The 21,946-nt window shown below is 45.1% G+C and overlaps 1 protein-coding gene across 5 annotated transcripts; it reads right to left on the bottom strand.

Moving 5' to 3' along the window:
* Positions 1–170: 170 nt before the first annotated feature.
* Positions 171–16,274, bottom strand: si:zfos-943e10.1 (GRAM domain-containing protein 2A). 5 transcript variants are annotated; one of them, XM_030372763.1, is made up of 13 exons: positions 16,076–16,274; positions 7,826–8,020; positions 7,373–7,436; positions 7,094–7,166; positions 6,844–6,947; positions 6,528–6,626; positions 6,187–6,258; positions 5,788–5,853; positions 4,736–4,874; positions 4,338–4,442; positions 3,529–3,628; positions 2,966–3,073; positions 171–2,635 (listed from the first exon to the last, which is right to left on the bottom strand). In XM_030372763.1, exons 1-13 carry the CDS (start codon positions 16,165–16,167, stop codon positions 2,620–2,622), a joined length of 1,233 nt encoding a protein of 410 aa, XP_030228623.1. In that variant the 5' UTR covers positions 16,168–16,274; the 3' UTR covers positions 171–2,619. The 5 variants fall into 5 exon arrangements, with proteins under 5 accessions (XP_030228623.1, XP_030228627.1, XP_030228625.1 ...); XM_030372767.1 differs by having other exon boundaries at positions 4,736–4,835; XM_030372765.1 differs by lacking the exon at positions 16,076–16,274 and adding an exon at positions 10,305–10,432.
* Between the last annotated feature and the right edge of the window lie 5,672 nt (positions 16,275–21,946).

The raw sequence follows: 21,946 nt of genomic DNA, 5'->3' as shown, positions 1-21,946 counted from the left end.
CAGTCTGGGTCCAGACATCCGCTGGAGTTTGTGTCAAAATGAGTGAATAGTTCCCCTGGTCATATAAACCAATCGGCCTATTTGAACTGCATGGCCAATTGCTTTTTTGATATTATCAAAGAGTGAGATCCACCTCTTCCTCACACAAAAAACACACACACAAAGCATTATGTAATTCTTCCAACACTTGATTTATTTTAAACAATAACAAAGCCATCTCACAGAGACCACTTTGCATGACACAATGCAAATAAATATATATCTATATATGACCATAGAATTAAAGACAACGAAATCGGTACAAATCATTGGTTAACAACACTTTGAATAGTGCAAAAATCACATACTGCCTCCGTCGTGTAGCTCGTTGCATTGTGTTCTTTGAGGGCAGTGATTCGTGTGTGCTTACCCCATGCCATCTAGTGGGAGGCAGGGTTGATGTTTTGAGAACCGACAGTACTGCGCCATATTCGTTCAGTCAGGATTCGATTTCAGTACTTTCGTTTTGCACAGGGGGGCGGGGGGGAACAACTGATTTAAAAGTCATGCGATGGTGCAGGATCTGAGACGTGTAAAAATGGAGTTACATAAAAGATAAACAAGATAAAGCAGACAAAGTGCTGAGAGCCCCCCCCCCCCCCTGTGGTTATTCAGCGAGGACAAGGCTCTCATTTAGCGCTCCGTACCCGGGCGAGGGTCAATGTAGCGTGCATTTAGCCCGGAGGGTAGAATCAGACCGTGAGGTCGGTGACAAGAGGTGAGGTGCTAGGAGTGAACCCCCCCCAAATCCCTCGTCGACATCAGCACCCACCTCCCCTGAGTGACAAATAATTTAAAAAGAGAAGAAAAAAAAAAAAAGAGGAGAAAACAAACAAAGTCTTTGCAAGGTCGAGAGAAAACAGAAATAAAAAGGAAGAAAATAAAAATAAACACAGGACAAACGGCCACCCTCTCCTGCCCAGGTGTGACGTTTTTTGGGGTCAAGACGGGCGAATCACACGTCTCAATAAAGTGCACAGCTTCTTCACCCTCACCATTTCTTGTCGAGACAAGCCCAACTTCAATTTAAAACAACGACACGATAGAAAAGACTTTTTTTTGTTAGATATATACATGCATAATCACTCCTTGCATATTGAAATAGTTTTTTTTGGACCACCACGTTTTTGCTTTTAGTTGAAACCTCCGACCTCACAGTAGCAGTGTGGTTTTCATAGTTTAGAAATCTAAAAAGGATCTGGTCCCATTTCAGGTGGCTAAAAATGAGATCACAGGCGCTCGACACACACACACACAACGGTGCCATCTCTGCAAATACAGTATCGGTGTCATTTTTAGAAACATCCCGGTTAAAATGCCCCCTGATGATCCAGGTCTTTCACCAGAACCCTGGAGGCCTGTACGTTCCCTCCCCGTTTCCTAAAACACAACGGTGTCGATACATGGATAAAGTATCAGCGACGAGCCTCAATAAGTCTTAGAACCACAACCGCTGTCCCCGACCAAGTGGTCGTTAGGACGGGTGGTCTACCCAGAGCCCATCAGCAAAGCCAAGTCCAGCTTGCGTGCTTCGGTCTCAGTGGGCTCGTGCATCGGAAGCCCAGGTCAAGAGCGGTGGGGAATTAAACCCACCAAGCATCGATCATTAAAGAATTAAATCATTCCCAATGCTGGGTTTGGGGGGGGGGGGGGGGGGGGGGGGGGAATTAACACTGTACTCTAGGATTAAAGACTAACGACGGGGAGAAGACGAGAGGGGGTGCAGGCCTTCTGTAGAGAATGGAGATCTCCATTCTCTGTAGAGAATGGAGATCTGATCCAAGCAGTTTATAAACTTTAAGGTAATCGTCATTTGAGACCCGAGTACCCGATGATTGGCGACCGACTGCACACAAGGCAAATTTGTGTAGCTACCCACTGGGGAGGATGTGGTCGGGGGAAATGCAAAGAGGACACAGGTAAAAGCCATAGAGAGGTCGTCGCCCAGCACCCCATGCAAAGCACGCACGCACCTGGTGCATCTTTGGTTGCGTGCAGTGCTGGATCGAAAGGGTGCGATCGGTAGAAGAGGAGGGATAACCGACTCCCGACGAAGGAAGAACAGAGGGGAGGAGTCACCGTTAGAAAACATCTGTGGTCAGTCAACGCCGTGGCACGTGTTCCCAGGAGTCATTTGGCTTTGGTATGAAACCACACCGACGCCCACTGCAGCCAGGCAGAGGGTCTGTGCGTGTTTGTGTTTGTGTGTGTGCGCTTGTGCATGTGGGTGTGCATCAGACGCATGTCGGCTTAGCTCCGGAGCGTTGAAGGGGGTCCATTCTCCCAGCCCGGTGTGCTTTATCTCGGGTGGAGGACAAGGTGATGAGGTTTAGCCCTTCGGAGGAGGAGGAGGGGGGGGGGGTACCCCAGTGTTTCCACAGCAGGGTGTCAGTGGGAGATTGCACAGGTTAGCCCGCTGTTCCTGCAGGCCGAACCAGCGACCAGAGGGGCAATGTCCGGGGGACGGACGGGGGGGGGGACAGTCTGAATGCATCAGAAACCATCCCTCCCATTGGTTACTGCAGGGTAGTGGTCCTCCAAATCACAGCTCAAGTAATTTTCCGGTTCAGCCAATGAGGGCTATGTGTCTTGATACCTAAAGAGCAGCAGAGAGAGGGAGAGAACCAGTTTAGTATTGAAATTACAATGGATGCCATAACCTCGACAGCAGCAGATTTACATTCCGTGAGCGAGAGACTGCACCCATTACATCGAACTACGACGTGAAGCTCACAAACAAAACCGTCATCACCACGAGTAGAAATTAACGTTCGTTTTGAAAAGGAGGAACTGAATGAAACGCTTTGCAGACCCGTTTTGAACACAGCCATCCGACCGTGTGTGTTGACATGTGAACACAGGAGGTGCCTCCGGACCTCGACAGCCCAAGAGACCCCAAAGAGAGGAGGGAGAAAGAGAGCCTTACCCGCTGTTCAGAGAGAACTCTGGGAGAGCCCCCAGTAGATTCAGCTGCTCCTCCAACGCTACGATGCGCAGGCCGATGTAGCCTGACGATAGCAGCAGTAGCATTACCCTGGTAACACACACACACACACGATTCATAGTTATAATCAACAGCCAATTCTCAAAACCCTACTTCCCAGGGCGTTAGCTAAACACAACATTCCAGACAAAGTGGAGAGACTTGCTCGCATGAGATAGGATTCAAGCTAAAAAGGTTGACCTCATTGCAAATCTTCAAATGTTCATATCTCTGCCATGTCAAAAGGGGTGGGGCTTGCAATCAGGTGAGGCTGAAGTGAGCGAATGAGAGCAGGCCTGCTGTCATGCAACACTACCCCACGCATCGGTTGGGTTGTCTTGGATCCATTAGTGAATCGACTTAATTAAAACGAGGCTCAGAAGGAACCAGTCCCTCGTCTTCACCCCCCCAGAGACTTTGCCGATAGCGGAGTGAACACAACCGCGTGGAAGAACGGGCGTGGAGAGGCAGGGAGGTACGCAGGGGAGCGGCGGCGGGGAACTCACAGGATCAGGTAGATGACCAGGAGTGTGTTGAGGGTGCTTGCCTCTCTCTGGTACAGCAGAGACCTAGCTCTCCGCGTCACACTGCACATCCACGACCCGCCTGGAGAGAGAGAGAGAGAGAGACAGAGACAGAGAGAGACAGGGGCACCGGTTACGCACACGTCGGGAGGTTAGGTTCTGGATTCCAACCCCCAGTGTCTGCAGCCTGACTCTTATGTGTCTTTGAGTGAGACACTGAACTCCCCCCCCCCCCCCCCCCCCCCCGGTCTGATTTTCCATAGGCGTCTCAAATTCGCTGCAAGTCGCATTGGAAAGAAGCTTCTGCTGAATGCTAATGGTACAAAAAAAAAAAAAAAAAAAGAAAGCAATTTCCCTGCAGTGCGGTGTCTGTAAAAGACAGTAAACATATTCGGTGACTGGGCTCTCACGACCCCCAGAGCTTCTTGGTTAAGCGCACCACTTCCTTTCACAATGGTTCAGAGGTCCCCAGACTTTACAGCTGGCGACCTCATTTCGGTTTGAGAATGTATGCGACCACAATGGTTACATTTTGGTACACACACACACACACACGCACACGCACACGCACACACGCAGTCCCTCTGAAAAAATGCATACGCACCAGACAGATAGTTTGTTCGTGGCTAAGGATCATTAGACCTGTTTAAATAAGAAATGCTTCCTATCAAATGTCCATAGCGTCATAATTTAGCAGCGATCAGACCCAGGGTTCAGAAGCACACTGTGCTGGTTTGTTTTTGTGTTGTTGGCGAGAAGAGGGAGGGAGGGAGGGAGGGAGGGAGGGTTACCTTCTTCCATGGGCAGCTCGGAGGAGGAGGAGGAGGAGAAGGAGGAGGAGAGGTCTCTGTGCGGTGTGAGCCGACACTTCGGGGAGGGAAGGCTCCCATTAGGCACTGGGTTTGGGAGACAACAGGTTGAGCCATTGTTAGTCATTGATTGACCCATTGAGGAAGCATGAAACTCAAGCTGCTGGTCGCTATTAATGCCTGCAGCTCATCGCTCCGCTAAGGTGTACATGACACGAGCTTGAACTTAGATGATGAGGTGCTTATTAACAGAACGCCCACTAAGCCAATAAAGTCATGAAACAACAAAAACACGAAACACAAGGTTTGAGCGGCGATACGATGTGATCCCCTTTCGCTCGCGGCACGATGACGTTCCGAGTGGCTCAGGTGGAGCTCACCTTTCAGGGTTTCTGTCGGGGAGGGCTCCAGCAGGAGGCCTGGGGGGGCGGCGGAGTCGGGGTGGTCAAAGCTGTCGTCCAGACTCGACTGGCTGGAGTTCTGTCGGGAGGACGGGAGAAGGGCAGCGCATGAGAACACCTGCAAGGGGTTTTGCCTCAGGTTAGTCCGATTCAATAGCTTTGTTGGGAGACATATGGAGGCTACTGCTCAACTCCCAGACAACCATGAACCGCAATAGCCACGTCGATCTGATAAGATATACCCGTTATGTGATTTGTAGACCGAGATTCAATGTTGTTAGTGTTACATCTCATCGAATGACCTTAATTACAGGGCGGCATTTGCTTCAACGCTGTGGACTACGGGTGTATAAACGAATAAGGAAAGCCTGTTCCACGTCACTTAAGCATTTTGCATATATAGGCAGGGCTGCCTTAATATGTAAAGAATGGCACGTGAAGGTTGCTTTGGCACATGGGGTGCAACATGTTGTTACTGAGGCAGTACCAACATCCTGAGCAGGGGAAGGCCACCGAGAGGAGACAGCGCTGACGGGTGTCTGGCGGTGAGTCAGTGCGGATGTCACCAACCCCACGGTTTCTCGCGTCAGTGACGTGGTGGAAATCGGTGGGTTTTTCTAGGCTAGTGTGTCGTGTGACTTTTAAGCATTGCTTAAGGCGGCTGTGCCAAGATCACAAGGGAAGTAGAGGTTTGTGATACGGTTGAGGTATTGGGGACAGCATCTCCCATTAAAGAACGGGTGTTGCGTTTACTGCTCATGGTACTGTGAAGCCCGTGTGGATGGTTACCATGTAGGCTGGTAAATGTTACTGCCGTGCGATTCTACTTTTGTGAAGGCATCACACATTTGTCCACACGGCATAGTTATGAGACAATTGGTTACCAGTAAATGTTAACTTTATAAATGAACACCAACCAGATTTAATAGTATAGTAAAAGTGCAAGAGGCAATGCACAAAAATGTGCACTGCCTCTTGCAGTTAGAGGTTAGCCCTTCATAATTATGAAATGTGAAGTAGAGGATGCTCACCACTAGTTTGCTCTTCTCACTGTTCTCCGCTGAAGACAAGATCGAACTGCTATTGGTGCTGCCCGCCTGTAAAAAACAAGACGCATCATAATTAAGTATACTTAATTATAGTACCAAGTTTAAAACACGGAGCCTGAAGAGCAATCAAGAAACATAAAAACAGCAAAGAGACTTTATATAGCAGCACACAAATCTTGACAATTGACCAATATTTGGCAAGCAAATCATAATTGATTACAAAAGACTCATCGATAATAGTTTGTAGTCCTTTTTTCCGACATCTTTAAAATACATTATGTTGATGAGCGTTTCGGAGCCGAGTACATCATTGGGACCACAGTTTCGAGGATCGATTTGGGGCATTTCTTGCAGCTCCAACAAACAATCCCAAGGACTCACCTCCAACCGAGGAGAGACCGAGCAGAGCAGCTGGTAGCACGCGTCACGGTTCCTCAGAGACACAAACAGGAACTACGAGGCGAGCGAGAGACATCGGCCGAGGGAGGGAGAGAGAAAGAAAGGGAGAGAGAGAGAGAAACACATGAGCCTCAACAACAAAAAAGTCATAACTTAAACTAGGTCAGAGACGCAGATTAACAGTGGCTGAACAACCACCCTTCCCACGTAAATCAGATAACATCCGCCCTGTTGCACACAAGGCTTTGTGTCAGGTTGGAAAGTGTCAGCATTGGGTCTTAACCGTGTTGTTTGGGGCGTTGAAAGGCGAGCTGGGCACGTACCTTGTCTCCCTCACTGGTGCGGATGGAGAGGGCGTTGGGAACCAGGAGCGCCATGTTCTGCTTCTTCACCTTCTGGATGGAGGACACGGGAATGACCGCCTGTAGCACACAGAGGGGGGGGGGGGAGGGGGGGGGGGAGAGAAGTGTTACCGGCTGCCTCAGGTCAAACAATAACAGTCATGTATCCGGATGAAAGATGAAATTGAAGCTACGTTTAAATCATTTTTTACATTTTGCATGACGTCAGGAAGAATTGAGCCGACATCAGGAACCAACGACACAAACATGCAGGGAGGGGGACTGTGCTGAAGCTCACCTTGGTGTCTTTGAGCAGGACCGAGGAGTAGAAGCAGGCGTGGGTCTCTGTGATGTACAGACGCCCGTGGTAGGGCACTTCTTTCTGCCACGCGCAGATGTACGCTGGAGGAGTAGAGCGCACAGATTAGGACGCAAACAAGACGCTTACGTTTAACAAATGAACGAATTGCAGACATAACTGTGGCGTGACTACACATTATCTTTTGCATGACTCAAAAACAATTCTGCGTTTCCTTCCTTGTACCTACCGTGGATCAAGTCTTCGCCCTCGGGAATGTCCGGGAACAGCTTGTGGAATGTCTTGTTGTGCTTGACGAAGCTCTGAACACAGGAGACGGTGCATGTTATAGCGTGTGCTGTGTGTTGTGGCAACGCCACGGTTCAACGGAGGCTTTAGGAGTCATGCGTCAACCACACAAATGCCTTCGTAGCCGTTGGCTTTTTGCCCTTTTTAATGATGATAGAAATGATGTTGGGCAGGTCCCAACATATGAAAACAGGCCAACAGGTGAGGTACATAGACTTACACTTTGAGGTCCGTTGCCGTTGGTTCTCTCAAAGGTTTTGCTATCCAGATCAAACGTCTGTGACCTGCAAGAGAATGAACATGTTGAGCCTGAATAATGGTGGATTTCAGCAGTGGATCACCTTTAACAGTAACTTTCCCCTAAATAACTGGTGGATTTCAGCAGTAGGCGATCACCTTTAAGAGTAACCCCATACTGAAAAACAGAACCAGGAATGACTATACAAGGAAACAGATATTTTTTAACAAGACTATCAAATTCAATGTATGAACACTAAACAATAGTCGTCGTTGCATCACTCAATGCAAACAAGGAAACGACCTTTACAGCCCAGCACGAATCTCAAACGAGCGTCGACTTGCTCAACGGTAAAGAAGCGAGTCACGGCGGTTCAACGCCTACACCATCGTCCGCACCGGCGCGATCAAAGCGGTTGGTGGTGCATGGCAGTACCTGACTGGCTGCTGTCTGGTGAGGGTCCTGTGCTCCCTCTGGGGGTCCAACACGGCATCCTCCAGGCTCAGCGCCTTCATCGACTCCGCCTTCCTCCTGAAGCTGCCATTGCCCAGGCTGCTCTTGCTCCTCTTCACCTTGGTCGGCAGCCCGCCGCCGCCACCACCAACGCCGCCGCCACACTCTGGGTAGTTGCTGGACATGGACAGGAGGAGGAGGGGGGGGGACACGGTCAACATGACTGACAAGACCTTTAAGGCGACTCCTGCACATCACGCCGGTGGGAACGCACAGGTATCCCGTGTAGCAGGAAGGGGCCTGATTTGCATTTTTTCTGAAAGCGACACCGCCGGTGCAGATGCACGTAGTCAGTCGGCGAACAAACGAGGCCGGCCGCCGGAATTTGAAGACCGCAAGATACCGCAGCATTGCTCTGGGGCGGAGGACTTTTACTTTCCGTTTGTAATTTAAAATCAACTGCATTCGTTGAATCTAAACTGCATGTGCCGGCGTGGAAACGGATAGGAAGCTAATAGCTAAATACTGCCAGCAATCCTATTATGATGTTTGAGGAAGCTGGCAAATGAACAGTAGGGATTTATATGGTCAGCAATCAGGTGTACTGAATATTTGGCTACAGGTTTGAATTACATTAGGCTAGTACAGTCTACAATATTGACTCCCAGTGTACACAACAAGTATTAAGGCTTATTGAGGAAACATAACAACTGTTACTGTTAAACACAATTACTGTAGCCTTCTGTGAGTGACATGAAATGGAAAATTACAAAGATATCTTAAGATAAGGGCTTTGCCTAATGTTCATAATGTCCTTCATAGGACCACCTTACAATAATTTAAGTAATCCATATGAATATTGCAGCAATGCCAACAACACATTAAGGCTTCTCGTTATAACTTTGTGTAGGTTCTTACAATAAAATGGTTCAACATCACACCACATTGTGGCAGCTGCGTTTGAAAATGACTCCAAACTGTAGTTATGACAGAAATACTTGCAATGATTTTGAACAAAGTTTAACAATTAAACAACCAATTGCAAGACACAACTCCAAATATTAAAACAGGGATTTGAACAAAAAGGTAGCCAATGCTTGGACATTTGCCAGAAATGAGCCGTGCACTTTATGCAAAAGGCAGCAGTTTGACCACAGGAATTCACAAACACCAAAGCATTACAGGTTAAAAGCTTCAAAGCAATCCGAGGTTCCTTACATTTGTGGCAGCAATCTTTTAGAGGAGCGAAAACTCATATATCTACTAACTGAATCCATTTCCCCTTCCTTAATACAAAGATATGAACCACACAACAAAGACGTTTGCCTAGGCTTTGATCCCTGGTATCACAGCATGATAGTCCAATCACAGGAACCAAAAAGGTAATCCAACAGATACAAAAGATAGAAGTCCAGGCTTTAGGACAGCGTTGGTCAGGCAAGGGCTCCAACCAGCCTCATTCTGGCAGAGATAAGCAGCTGGACGAGTTCGAGCTAGATCTGGGAGGAAGTGGCTTTGTGTTCACGGTGGTGTGACACTCCGTCGTAGCTGACGTCAGACCAAGACACTCCCCCAAACAGATTTGCAGGGAAAATGACTGACACACACACACGCACAGACATCGTACCATCATAAAATGGTTAGATAAGAGTCAAGACTGTGACAACACAGTTTTCTAAGAGACTTTAGGCATCATAGCTTTTAGTTAAATACATTTAGCCTTTTAGATAAAAATAATACTATCAAAATCTAGTAATAAAGAGTCATAGTTAGGTTAAAGGTATAATGGAAATATACAACATTACTCAATCATCAATATCATGCGAGTCAACTTGTTACCAAACAGTAGTACCGAGTTCCCAACAGGTGTTTTTGTGAAAGATTTGAGGAAATGCCGTCTTTATAAATAGGGAGTAACTCAATTGTCCTTAAGTACTTTGTTCTCGTGTTGCATCTTCTACATTCCTGTTCCAACAGTATGTGCCGTTGACAGGTCATAAGATGAACCACGAAAGTAAGGTTGAGCTGTGTAAAGGTTACAGTAGGAATTTACTGCCACGCAGGAGAAAGGGAAGGAAAACCATTACGTGGCGTCGAGTGAGCCTGGAGCCACAGACATTTCAAAGTAATGTGAAGAAGTTCTCACAACCCCGAGGGCTTTTTATCCTGCCGATTTCAACCTTCATCAGCTGCAGACGTCGCCATGTTAACTTAGCTTTGGTACAATTCGGATACTGTAAATATGATTTTGATGAGTCAAATGAAATTCATTGCATCTAGATATTGTTATGCAGGTGATCCCATCGATCCCATTAATAGTGACCAGTCTCATCATTGTACACCAGCGCCTACCTCGCCTTACAATTCCAAGTCTCCGCGTCGCGCACCAATGGAGTACTGAAACAACACTTAAACCCAGATACAAAATTCGCCCCAAAGAACGACTTACAACTGCCCATACCTGTCTAAACTTCCAGGGTTTGAGAGGCACATCCTGCCCTGCCGATTGAGAGTGGTCAGCCCTGGCTTCATATCCACCGACCAGTCCGTGCTCCCTGAAGCGAGCAGTGAACCGTTGATCTCTCAAGTGGTGCAAAGGTCGATTTGATTGCGACGTTGAAAGTACAAAAAACACTGCCCATGACATGCGTCGCGTCATGGACCGTTTTCTAAATTGTTCCAACGCGAGACAAATCTTTTCCTTGTACCCTGTGTGAAGCACTTGTTGAACAATAGCTTGTTGAACAACCGTAAAACATAATAATCCCGCATTCCTTATTACAATGAGAGCTGAGACAGAAATCCCCTATAGAATTGGTAGGCAGTGCTCCTCTTCCCGCTACACTGTTCCCCACCCTAGCCGTGATCAAAATAGGGCCTAAAAAAAAAAAAAGTTTGGTTCCTGTTGGTTGTCAGTTGAGGTCATGGGTAGGTAGGGAATTTATTTTATTTTTTTATTTTATTTTTTCCAGCGGCAGCGAATGATAGGTAGGTTGTTTTCATTTAAAAACGAGAAAATTCGCTCATCCTTGTACAGAATGAAGAGGTGCTGTACCAAAACGTAATTATAGAGGTGCTGTACCAAATCGTAATTACATTAAAAAAAAAAAAAAAAAAAATTTCTTTATAAAAACTCATAAAATAATTTGGGTCGCACATAAATTGACAGGGTCGGTCGGAAACCGGAACCAAACAAAAAAATTTTTTAGGCCTAGGGAAAACCAGTTGATGCTTGTTAGAACAGCATACATAAAGATCCTAAAAGGCCATTAACACCTGCACCAAAATCCTCCGATCTGCGCAAGCCTGCCCCGCGTGTTAACTCTCCATGTTAACCTACAAATAAGGCTTGTGCAATGTTTGCTAGGGCCAAACACATTGGCCTCCCTTATCTTACTGGCACTGTTTTTCCTTCCTATTCCCTGAAATGACCCGCACCTGAAAACCCATGCTCTATACTGTATCGGAAGCTATTGGGAGCAGATAACCTCAAGATAGACCATCAAAGCGATCAATACCAGGAAAACATGAACTGAAGGGGCCATGACATGTATAGCATTCGACACACGCCAGGATGTTTGTGAGAGGGAACAGCTGGAAGTAGTTTTAAAGTCTGAATTCATTTTCTTTTGACTCGTAAATAATAATAATAAGGGGAGGTTGAGAAACTAAAAATAGAGCCGTGTGACCGATGGGATGGTTTACAGATAAAACTGGGCTTACTGTACCCTTAAATCACTGCCCCTGCTGGGAAGTGTCTGGGTGTGGTGTACTACATGAAACACAGTAGGGCTGCCCAGGGGGGAGCGAAGGTCTTGAGCAGCAGCGTCCTTCTCCTCCATCACCCCCCATTCCCCTGCTCTTGCGGAACCAGTCGCTCAGTCATGAATCTTAGACCTCTCTCCCAGCATCAAAGGACTAAGCATAGTGGGCCTGCCAACTTAAAAGGGTGAAAGTCACAGGTGCACGATGACAAAGACATCACACCGCCACACATGAAGTCCTTGATCTACGGCGCTGGTTGATAATGGTGGAAACATTGTGCAAGAGTATCCTCTAGTGGTGTTCACCATCCGGCCAAAAGAGGAGGATTAACACATATCCGATGTCTGCGCTTTGAGGTCATGCACTGGAAAATATGCACGCATTAAGATGCAGGACATGTTTTAAGTCCAATCTAAAAACGGCCCACTCTGAAGCACAGCATCTAATCCAAACACATCCACGCTGAATTCACCAGGGCAGGCATCCAGGGGCTGCCAAGACAACTGGCCACATTTTTGGGAATAAAATAAAGCCAATTCTCCCAACAATGAAAAAAAACACATTGTCCCGGGCGTGTGCCCGTGTGCACTCAGCTGCAGAAGAGAGGACGGGGCGGCGGGCCAGTCGGCACAGCCAACGTCGACATGTAACTTGTGGCAACTTGCCACGGGGAACAGAGTGCCAGTGTGTGTGTCACAGAGAGAAGTCATGCGATCCATGCGTGCAGAGCCCTCCCTCTGCACCTCCTGGCAGCTGACTGGGGCCAGACACAGAGAAGGCCTTTCTTTTCGCCACAGTTTCCAGCGAGGTCCTGCAGGAGGCAGGTTGCGTGCAGGAAGGAACTACTTGATACCAATATGGAGAGAGCAGCCATCCAAATAAAATAAAAAGCCAGGCCACTTGGTAAACAACTACTGTACGCATGGTACCATGGAGAAGCTTGTAAAAATAAATATATGCAGTGTGAAGAAAAGGGATGGGCACAAAATAACCATATCATCCAAGTGGACGATTACAACAGTGGGAGGTTTGGCCTTCACCTGAGGTAATCTTGTAGACTTTGCCTTGACCGCTAGTCATCCATTATCAGGCTCATCAAATAAGCATTTCAGCTCAAACGTCAACGCATGGCAGTAGAGTGAAAGTTTAGCTATACATAACACATAATCAAACATTGTTTACATTCAATTCATAAATGGGGACATAATAAAAAAATACGTAGGCATAATATACCTTTTGTATAGTCTAGCTCACTTCAAACTTCCGGGGCTGTACATACTGCCTCTATATGAGCCAGCGCCAATGGGACAGGACTGGCTGGCTTAACTGAAAACACAAAAAAAGCCCAAGTGAATAACTGAGAGTACAGTTACCCTTCAATCCAGCAAGGTAGGAGCCCAGGCTCAGCATCTACACAAGGACAGTCCTAAGGTTCTGAGGGCGGGCTCGCATGGCGAGACCAGAAACCAGACCCATTGAACAAATTGCGGCGCCATGTGAAATGAGTTGGGTTGTATTTAACGGGCCTGTGCAAGAGGTCAAAGCGCTGCCCCTTAAAATAGACCGTTTCTGCGAGCGCCCTCGGCAGCGGCTTGCGCACTGGGCGCAAAGAAACTCATTTCGCACACCGCCAACTGGGTCGGCAGTAGTGAAACCGCCCCTGCGTGGTACCACCGTGGAAGCCTGTTTTTGACCTCCATGTTGGACGCGCTCGCATAGAGCTGTAAATGAACTTGCCGTTTGGTCTCCGAGCAGGATCCCCGAGCCACAGCTGAGGAGGAGCGGCTTCCAGGAGCCAACTGTCACGCCACACAAGCGGCCGCACCCAGCCATTTACAGACTGGCTCAGATCCACGCGGGCCAAGTCACGGCCTGAAAGGAGGGCTTCCCACAAGACGTGGCGTGCTGCGTTTTGGCATGGATTCTGCCATCTGTGACTACATACTGAAGTGAAAATGCTTTCATATTTTTTCATCTTTCTATAAAAGGGTGAAGGGGGGGATTTTACGCTACAAAGAGGGAAAGAATTTGAATAACCAGCTGTGATACGACAACCTCATTCAAACTTACAAACATGCAGTGCGACCAATATGCTCAATAAATCGCACAATGTGCGACCTCCGATAAAGCAACACGTGTGCCTCTACAAAATATTAATTAGTGGCATTTAAACAATAGATTTTTCTGGGTACACCCATGTGTTTTGTTACCCTTTATTTTTTAGGTGAAAGTTATATTGCCAATTTCTCAAGCGTTCTGCTTTCACTCAGAGTGAGACAAATGTGTGCCTTTTGTCAACTTTCTCTCCTGCACAGGTGTTATCTACGCCAGAGTCCAAGGTTATGCATCTGGACTTAACATTATTGAAGATTTTGGGATATAATCATATAACCTATATAAATTAACAAAAATATTAAACTCTCTTAACATTAAGTTTATTAAGATGTCGTTTTGGTCGAAAGAGCAAAATAAGCTAATTGATTTAAATGCTACAATTTAGAAAGAAGTAAAAGCTTTTTATTTTAGAAAATGAACAGCTTTGCCCTCGTTATATTTCGTAATAAACCAGCTCCCTTTATTCTTACTGTATGGCATTTGTTTACATGATAGAAGGTTAATTTTACTAGCCTCTTTCTAATGCTCAAATGGTTGTTGCTGGTTCTCAATTTTTAAGGTAGGAGCACCGGTCCTCCTGCGTTAAAGGAGCCAATCATTATCAACCTAAACTGTACAGTAGCAAATCGTAAGCCAGCTGCACATTAATGCTAATGCATCACAGCAACCATTTGTGGAGTCAGTGACAGAGAAAATAAGGCCAAAGTCAATGCCACCACACATTTGCCATACCCTGACGCACCATTGTTTTTTTCTTACAACATGAATGCTTCCGGCCATCATGTATTGCAGCCCTTTATGTGGAAGGTGGAAGTGACAACCCCCACACACACACACACACACACACACACACACACTCATGTCACCTCCTACACCCCAAATCATTGGTCATGTTGAAGTAGCTGTGAAACCCAGAGCCATTTGGTCATCATGCTACAAGATCCTGCCACACCCATACATTTTCGTTGTATGCACGTGTCCATTTGAACCCTTTGGCACAATAAGCCCATCATCAGCCCATTAGGCTGACCCACAGTTTGTCATCTTAATTCAGCCATCAATACCTATGCACAATTCTTGTTAGGGGGAGATTCAGGGGTAAAGGGAGGGTTGGCCAATGGACAGTGAAAAGGTTTCTGCCGAGAGGAAGCAGCCAAAATACCCCAATACAAGGGCACAGGACACCTGTGGTTGGTTCCTCTGACCTAAATATAGCCCACATACACCCGAAATACATAGAGTATGCCGTATCAGTTGATTAGCGATGACCAAAAACAGACATGGAGAAACACTGCGTGGTAGCAAGGGCCATGTCTTGTGTGTGCGCGAGTGCCAGGAGTAAATCTCCAGTCGACTGCCAGGCTGATCCACCCTGGATCTTCATTGAGCTGGCTGATCCACCACCGTGAAGCCATTATCCGCCATGATGTCAATATGACCCACATACAACCATAAAACACTTGCAAAGCAGCGCCAGCACGGTCCAACCAAGGCTGTGATCAAATCATTTGAATATAGTAGTACAGGTACAGGAAAATATCTCTTGTGTTTGAACAGTTTATAGGGCTGTTCATATTTACAGTAATTCAATGTGTAACTACATTATTGGAAATGTTGGTGTTCCGTTTTCAGTTCCATCTTCCTCTTTAATGCATTCATAAAAATAAGTGTACCTGATGGGAGGGGCACCTGAATCTGGACTTCACCACTACAATATCTGTATTTTTTCCCCTCTGACTGCAAACGCCATTGAAACGTATAGAAACATTCATTGATGAAGGGGTTTTACGTACACACGACCCATATCATGGATTGGTAGACTTGGTGAGGTGGATGTTTGAGGGGATAACGTTATGTCACATCATGTACCATCCACACCCAGAGGCAAGTGAATCAACGAGTGTGTGGCGGATGATGCTGACGTCACAAGATGGCTGAAGGTTATTTACAATCCTAAAAGATGTACAAAAACTTGACATGGGCCCATTATCTGAAGCACATATAACAGCTCCAACCTATTAACCATCTGGGACTGCTATCAAAACCAAAACCATACACATAGCACACGAAGAAGCAGTGGACCTCGGGCAGACCATCCATTCAAACCCGTTAACTCTGTCCAAGTATATTTCATGGCCTATATGTGAGGAATATTTAACGAAACGAAAACATTATGTTGGAGTCTTGTTAAACAAAACCTCGAAACTAATATAATATGCCTCAGAAAAATACATAAATAAGCCTTAAATAAGCCCCTTAAAGTAACACAATGCTAACGGTACTAGCGTCCACACCTTCTGGGGACCAGCGCGGAGGTCCCGGTGGTCGCTGAACTGGTGTGTGTTTAATTACCTTTCTTTCATGAAGTGCTTGATCCTGACGATAGCCTTCTCGTCTATCTTCCTGAGGAAGGTTTTCAAGCGTTCTCTTTTGTTTTCAAGCATTCTTTCCTGGCCCGGCTGTTATCTCGCCTTCTCCACGCCGACTCTTCCAGTGGATTTGTTTGGCTCGGGCTGAGCCTTTTTTTCTCTCTCTCGCCGTGTATGGCTCGTAAAGATAATACGCCTAAATCAGCCGAACCCTGCCGACCAATGGAATCGAGCGGATTTGTAGAAAAAAAGTCATGTCAGTCTGTTCAGCCAATGAGAAACGGGCAGCCAACCGCCCATTGCCTTATATGGGGGCCTTGTTATATGCATAGGTGGGGTCATATTTATGTACAAGGGAGGCCTGTGAATGAATTTCAGTCGACATAATTTTGTGCTTAACAACGTGTCAATCAACATTTATAATCCGAGCGTTATAATCCAAGCCTCAAAATAATAGCTTGCATGAGAAAACGCTGCACATAACGCACAGTAATGTGCATTACTAATTTAAGATCAACGAGATAGCCTACAATGATTGATGTTCTTGACGTGCAAGTGCTGCAAGAGTATAACAATAAAGTAAAAATAATATTTTATTATGATTTTTTTTAAACATCCAATAGTCCAACATGTAAAATGTTCATAGTTAAAACCCTGGCCATTGGTAAACATATTGTTCTACAAATAAGAATGAAGTGATCGACCAGTCCACACTGTGTGGTTGTGTTTTAGTTTAGTTCACAGTAGTTAAAAAAACATTTTTTCAATAAACAATAATTATATATATTTATATTTATATATTCCTCTTAGATTTAATAAATTATTGATCTTGAAAGCCTGCTGGTGAAGTTTTGCTGAGCCAACAGTACAAACAATGCCTACAAACTGAGAGAACACAGGCTAAAAGAGAAAGGATGTACTGGTCTTTAGTACGATACTGTAAACCAAACCTCAGAATGAACAGGCCAGGGTTGCTGACTTATCAGGACATTGAGATAGTCCTGCAGTTAGGGAAAACAATTCCCTTATCTCCTCCAGAGTGAGAACATATCTTTATAAAAGTTCTCCACTAAACATTCTACTGGTATCAATTACATACTTGCTTTATATATAATTAACAGAGGTATGAAAAACACAAAATACTATACGTCATCGTCATAGCGACATATCAATTAATTCCTTAATGCGTACACCAATGGTTGGAGGCTGGAGTTTATTTGCTTTTAGCAAATATGAACTGTATGAGGTATTTTTTTTTTTTATAAAAGACAAGAACAAAACAGGTGGAAGTATAATATTTGCTTTGAGAAGCGGCTGGAGGGAAAACGCAAAATGCTCAATGTGTCCACCTCATTTCCTTTCAGTTTTAGATTCTAAATGACATTTCAGAATAATGGACAATATCCTTTGGAGCAGGGATGTTGCTAGCATGGGGAGGGTAGGGATTTGTAGGCAAAAAAATATGAAAGATTGTCTTGACCACATACGATTCATTCATGAAGCAGACTAATTTATCCAATGTCATTAATGAGTAGGTTTATCAGCCCATCCCAACATATTCCAAACTGACGCCATGCAACAACAACTGGCCACTGGATTTTGATTCACATTCCGGGCTCATTCTTCAAGTCATGCCACCTAGCAGTCTCAGACACACCACACTGTTGTCACGCTGCACTATAGCGTGATTATGCTCCGAATGACCCCGGAACACAACGCATTCAACGGAAAAGCGTTACACAACACAGCGCAAAGAAAGTTGCGCCATGTTTCGTTGTTGTGGTTCACACTCATTGGTCACGTGGTACTTATTGAATATATACATGTTCACTCAGATAGAACATTTTTCTGTAACAAGGGTACAACAAACAAAAGATGGAAAATGTTCCTTATTTTGGGAAAGACATTGTGCACATTTTGGTGTTTTTTCTGGACTGCTTCTCAGGTCCTGCTCCACAACAGAACAGAGGTTACAGTGTGCAGCCTCATGACCCAGCATGCGTGTGAGTGCACACGCAGAGATGCACACACACACACACACACACACACACACACACACACACACACGCACGCACACACACACACAGGCACACACACACACACACACACACACACACACACACACACACACACACACACACACACACACACACACACACACACACACACACACACACACACACACACACACACATACAGACAACAATTGGCCCGCTGCCTCCCAGTCCTATCGTCCGTTTGGGTGAACAGAGCCGACATTATGGAGGAAGTCAGGCTGCGCCCGGGCTGAGTGGGAGACCTCATTATCAGCAGAGAAATACCAGGGAGTGTGGAGATCATGAGATCAATGACAACCGCATATTCCTGAATCCTTGATTCTTGGACCATTTTGGTAGGGCTATTCTGGGACGGCAATCCCCTACTGTTACATTTTGACAAAGCAGATGGCGTTGACACATATCGCTTCATGCTTTCTAGCCGGAATAGCATTGACTGAGTATAATGGGGAATTACCGCATCAAAATTTGGAACACCCTAAACAATTGCACCGTCTAGTGCGGTAACTTAATATAGTTTGTATGAAGACTCATGCATGTTTACACAGTTCACTGTCATATCGCACGGGGGTCAACATTGACACTCTGAATCAGCTCCTGTGAACTTTTCACCATTTGCTGATCTATTGAAGCCTGTTTCTCACCACCGAATTAGTCAATAGGTAAATATTGACACATGTGGATATTTGGTCAGAAATATCCCCCCAAAAAACCAACCACTTTATAATTGTATAAGAAGGACATACTAAATATAACCGAATACTTGTATTGTGTCTGATACTGGCATTTGGCATTGCTGTTTGAGATTTCAAATTCGTTAAAATGCTCAAAAAATAAACGTCCCTTTGTTTTATACTGCTCATAACACTCAAATATCACTCTCTGCACCATTTAAATACTACCTTTATATAAAAACCAACCATTCCTTTTGGGGGGCATTTCATACTTAGCATCAGGCCAAACTATGTGAAGGTCCCATCACCTATGTACTACGAGAAGGTGAAAGTGAGATTACCTTTAATTGAGTGTTAATCAGTTAGAAAGTGCTGTGGATGTTTGTACAGAATCCTCCTGCTCCCCCTCACTATCAGCCTTGTGACCTTGGGATAACGGTGGCACCTTGGCCTAAGAATAAGGCTGTCATGACGCAGGAAGTACAGCATCTCCTCAAGAGCACAGCTGTGAAGGAGCGCTGACCATGCAGGTTCCAGAAGGACATCGTAGACTGGCCCACTTTGGTCTAATAACGGGGCGTACTTTCATTGTTCCATGTTTTTAATATGGATTGTATAAAATAGTTTTTAAGCACCGATGCCTCACAACAGCAAGAGATTGTCTTTGTTTGAAGCCAATTGTTTGAAGGTAACTGTCTGCAGCTAACTTGTTCAGATTCATGTCACTTTAACTATTGTTTATTAATTGTTCTGTTTAAATTGGTCACGATATTAATAGAATCCGAGAATATAATCTTTTGTATAATTATTGTCCCCTTGATTTCGAAGCACAATTCGTCATTGTGTGTATGTACTCTTTTGAATACTGCGTCCAAAGCTCAAATGAACAGAACTGGATTTTCTCTTCTAGCTCATTACAGATTTTTTCAATTGCTTGAACACATTTTGCAAAACTTGGCTTATTGTGTCAAAACTCAACACACAAGCAAATAAGACACAACACTGAGAAATATACCATTCACATCTATGTCAAATTGAAACTCTTCTATCAAAACCTAACAATCCTGTTATAATGTCACTATGATGACAAAATGATACACACTTGTATCATATGAATACACTTTCAGATCAGCAGCAACACACTAGTCTACTTTATATAAAACACTGCAGTCTTCCATATTCACTGTCTTTATTCAGTTCCACAGAAGGCACGTTTTCACAACAACCAAAAAATCGAATACTCAATACTGTACATTGCAGTACTGTACTTTACAGTTCAGTAAATTCATTTTAAGCTAAAATATAACAAAAATTAAGGAAAAATTCACAACTGTACTGTAAACACAGAAAAACACGGCAATTGTGCGTGGGTGGGCTTATGGATCCTCGCCTTGTGTGCCGAATCCATCCATGGATGGACCTTACCTCAATGTCTCCGCAGGCCTGTTCCATTGCCTGCAGAAGAGGCATGCGGGCATTTGGTTGGCGGTCATACACACTTCATCCTCAAGCCGAAAAAAAACCTTCTATAGGGTTTAGAAATGGCGAGTATACGACTTCAAATTGTTTATGGTTGGTGTACCAGTTCCGGACCAAAACAGCCCGATGGAAATGAACATTATCCCAGACAACAACAAACCTGGGCTGCTCTGATCGGTCCTGTTCAGCTGCATCATGAAGTGCATCTAGAAGTGTGATGATATGTTGGGTATTGTAGGGACCTATTTTTGCATGATGATGCAGTTACCCTCGAAGGCTTGTCGCGGCACACAATGATATATTTCCCCTGCGCTGCCCCGGGACGTGCACAATTGCCCTTTGGCCCTTTTGTAGCTGGCTGATAGGTGTTCAGTTTTGTAAGTAAGTGTTTTGAGGTGTGTTTTTAAGTATTTAATTACCCAAAGTGTTTAGTATTTTGAATAGATGTGTTTTCCTACTGATATACTGAGATGTCATTTTTGATCTAAGTGTCTTATGTTCGAAATAGTGTGTAGTGGGCAGGAGCAAGTGTGTTGCAGAAAGGAGCAAGTGTGTTGCAGGATAGCAACTAAAGTGCAGAGCAGCGCTTTGGTTTAAGGAATGGTTACATGTTTAGTTTAGTTTAGTTTAGTTTAGTTTATTTAGATCCCCATTAGCTTTTGCCACGCAGCAGCTATTCTTCCTGGGGTCATTTCATCATAATAAATGACAAATACAAACCATTAACACACCACACATTAATACATAAAACAGAAAATACATACAGAAAACACATACTCAATACAACAACATCCAAGACAAACACACATGTGTTTAAGGTATAATAACAAAAACTTCAAGTTGTGTTACTTTGGTCTAAGCATGTGTATAGTGTTCAAGCACTTGAAAAAAACTGTAAACTGAGTCGTTTCATGGAAAATGTATTTCTTCAGTTTTGTCACGTGTAATCATCTTCTCTTTTTTCAGACTCCTAGTTAGCGGCGTAGTGTATGTATGCGGGATGCATGCTTGTGTGAAGGGTGCTTGTGTTATATAAACTTAGCACAAAAAGTAAGGAAATTTGTGTTTGGTCGATTAATTCTCTGTGGTAACAATGCTTTTGGGCAATAAATATTATACCGTTGGAAAGCCTGTTTAGTTGCCCCATTTGTAAGGAACATGCATTTGTGGGATGAGCAGCAGCGATGAGTATGTGGGTTGCGCCCATGAAAAATTTGCCAAATCTTTTCAGCCATTGCCAAACAGGTTACTTTGCTGTTGCTATTGACACTTGTTTTGAGCTTCTGGTACCCCCAGGTGCTGCCAATCAGGTGCCTGATTGGCATCTGATTGGCCTGATTCCGCAAAACCAAGTTACGGCATTATTTGGAGTGAGCCTTGTACCCTCTCCAAACTGAAGGCCGAGATCCATATAATCGGGGATGTCAAAGGCAGGCTGCGAAGTGGGCGTCCCAAGAAGACAACACCCCAAGAAGACCATTTCATCACCCTGTCAGCACTTAGGTGCCGTAGGCTGTCTTCTACAGATTTGCAGTCAAGGTTTGCAGGACGATATGGCCGACGGCTCTCTGCCCAGACAATCCGGAACAGACTACACGCAGCCAATCTCCGGTCTCATAGGGCTGACAGGAGTCCTGCCATGAA

Source organism: Gadus morhua, chromosome 12 (genome assembly GCF_902167405.1).
Source record: "Gadus morhua chromosome 12, gadMor3.0, whole genome shotgun sequence".
In the NCBI taxonomy this organism is placed as follows: domain Eukaryota; kingdom Metazoa; phylum Chordata; class Actinopteri; order Gadiformes; family Gadidae; genus Gadus; species Gadus morhua.
The sequence above is the reverse complement of the archived record's forward strand: the minus strand, read 5'-3'. Positions and strand labels throughout refer to the sequence as shown.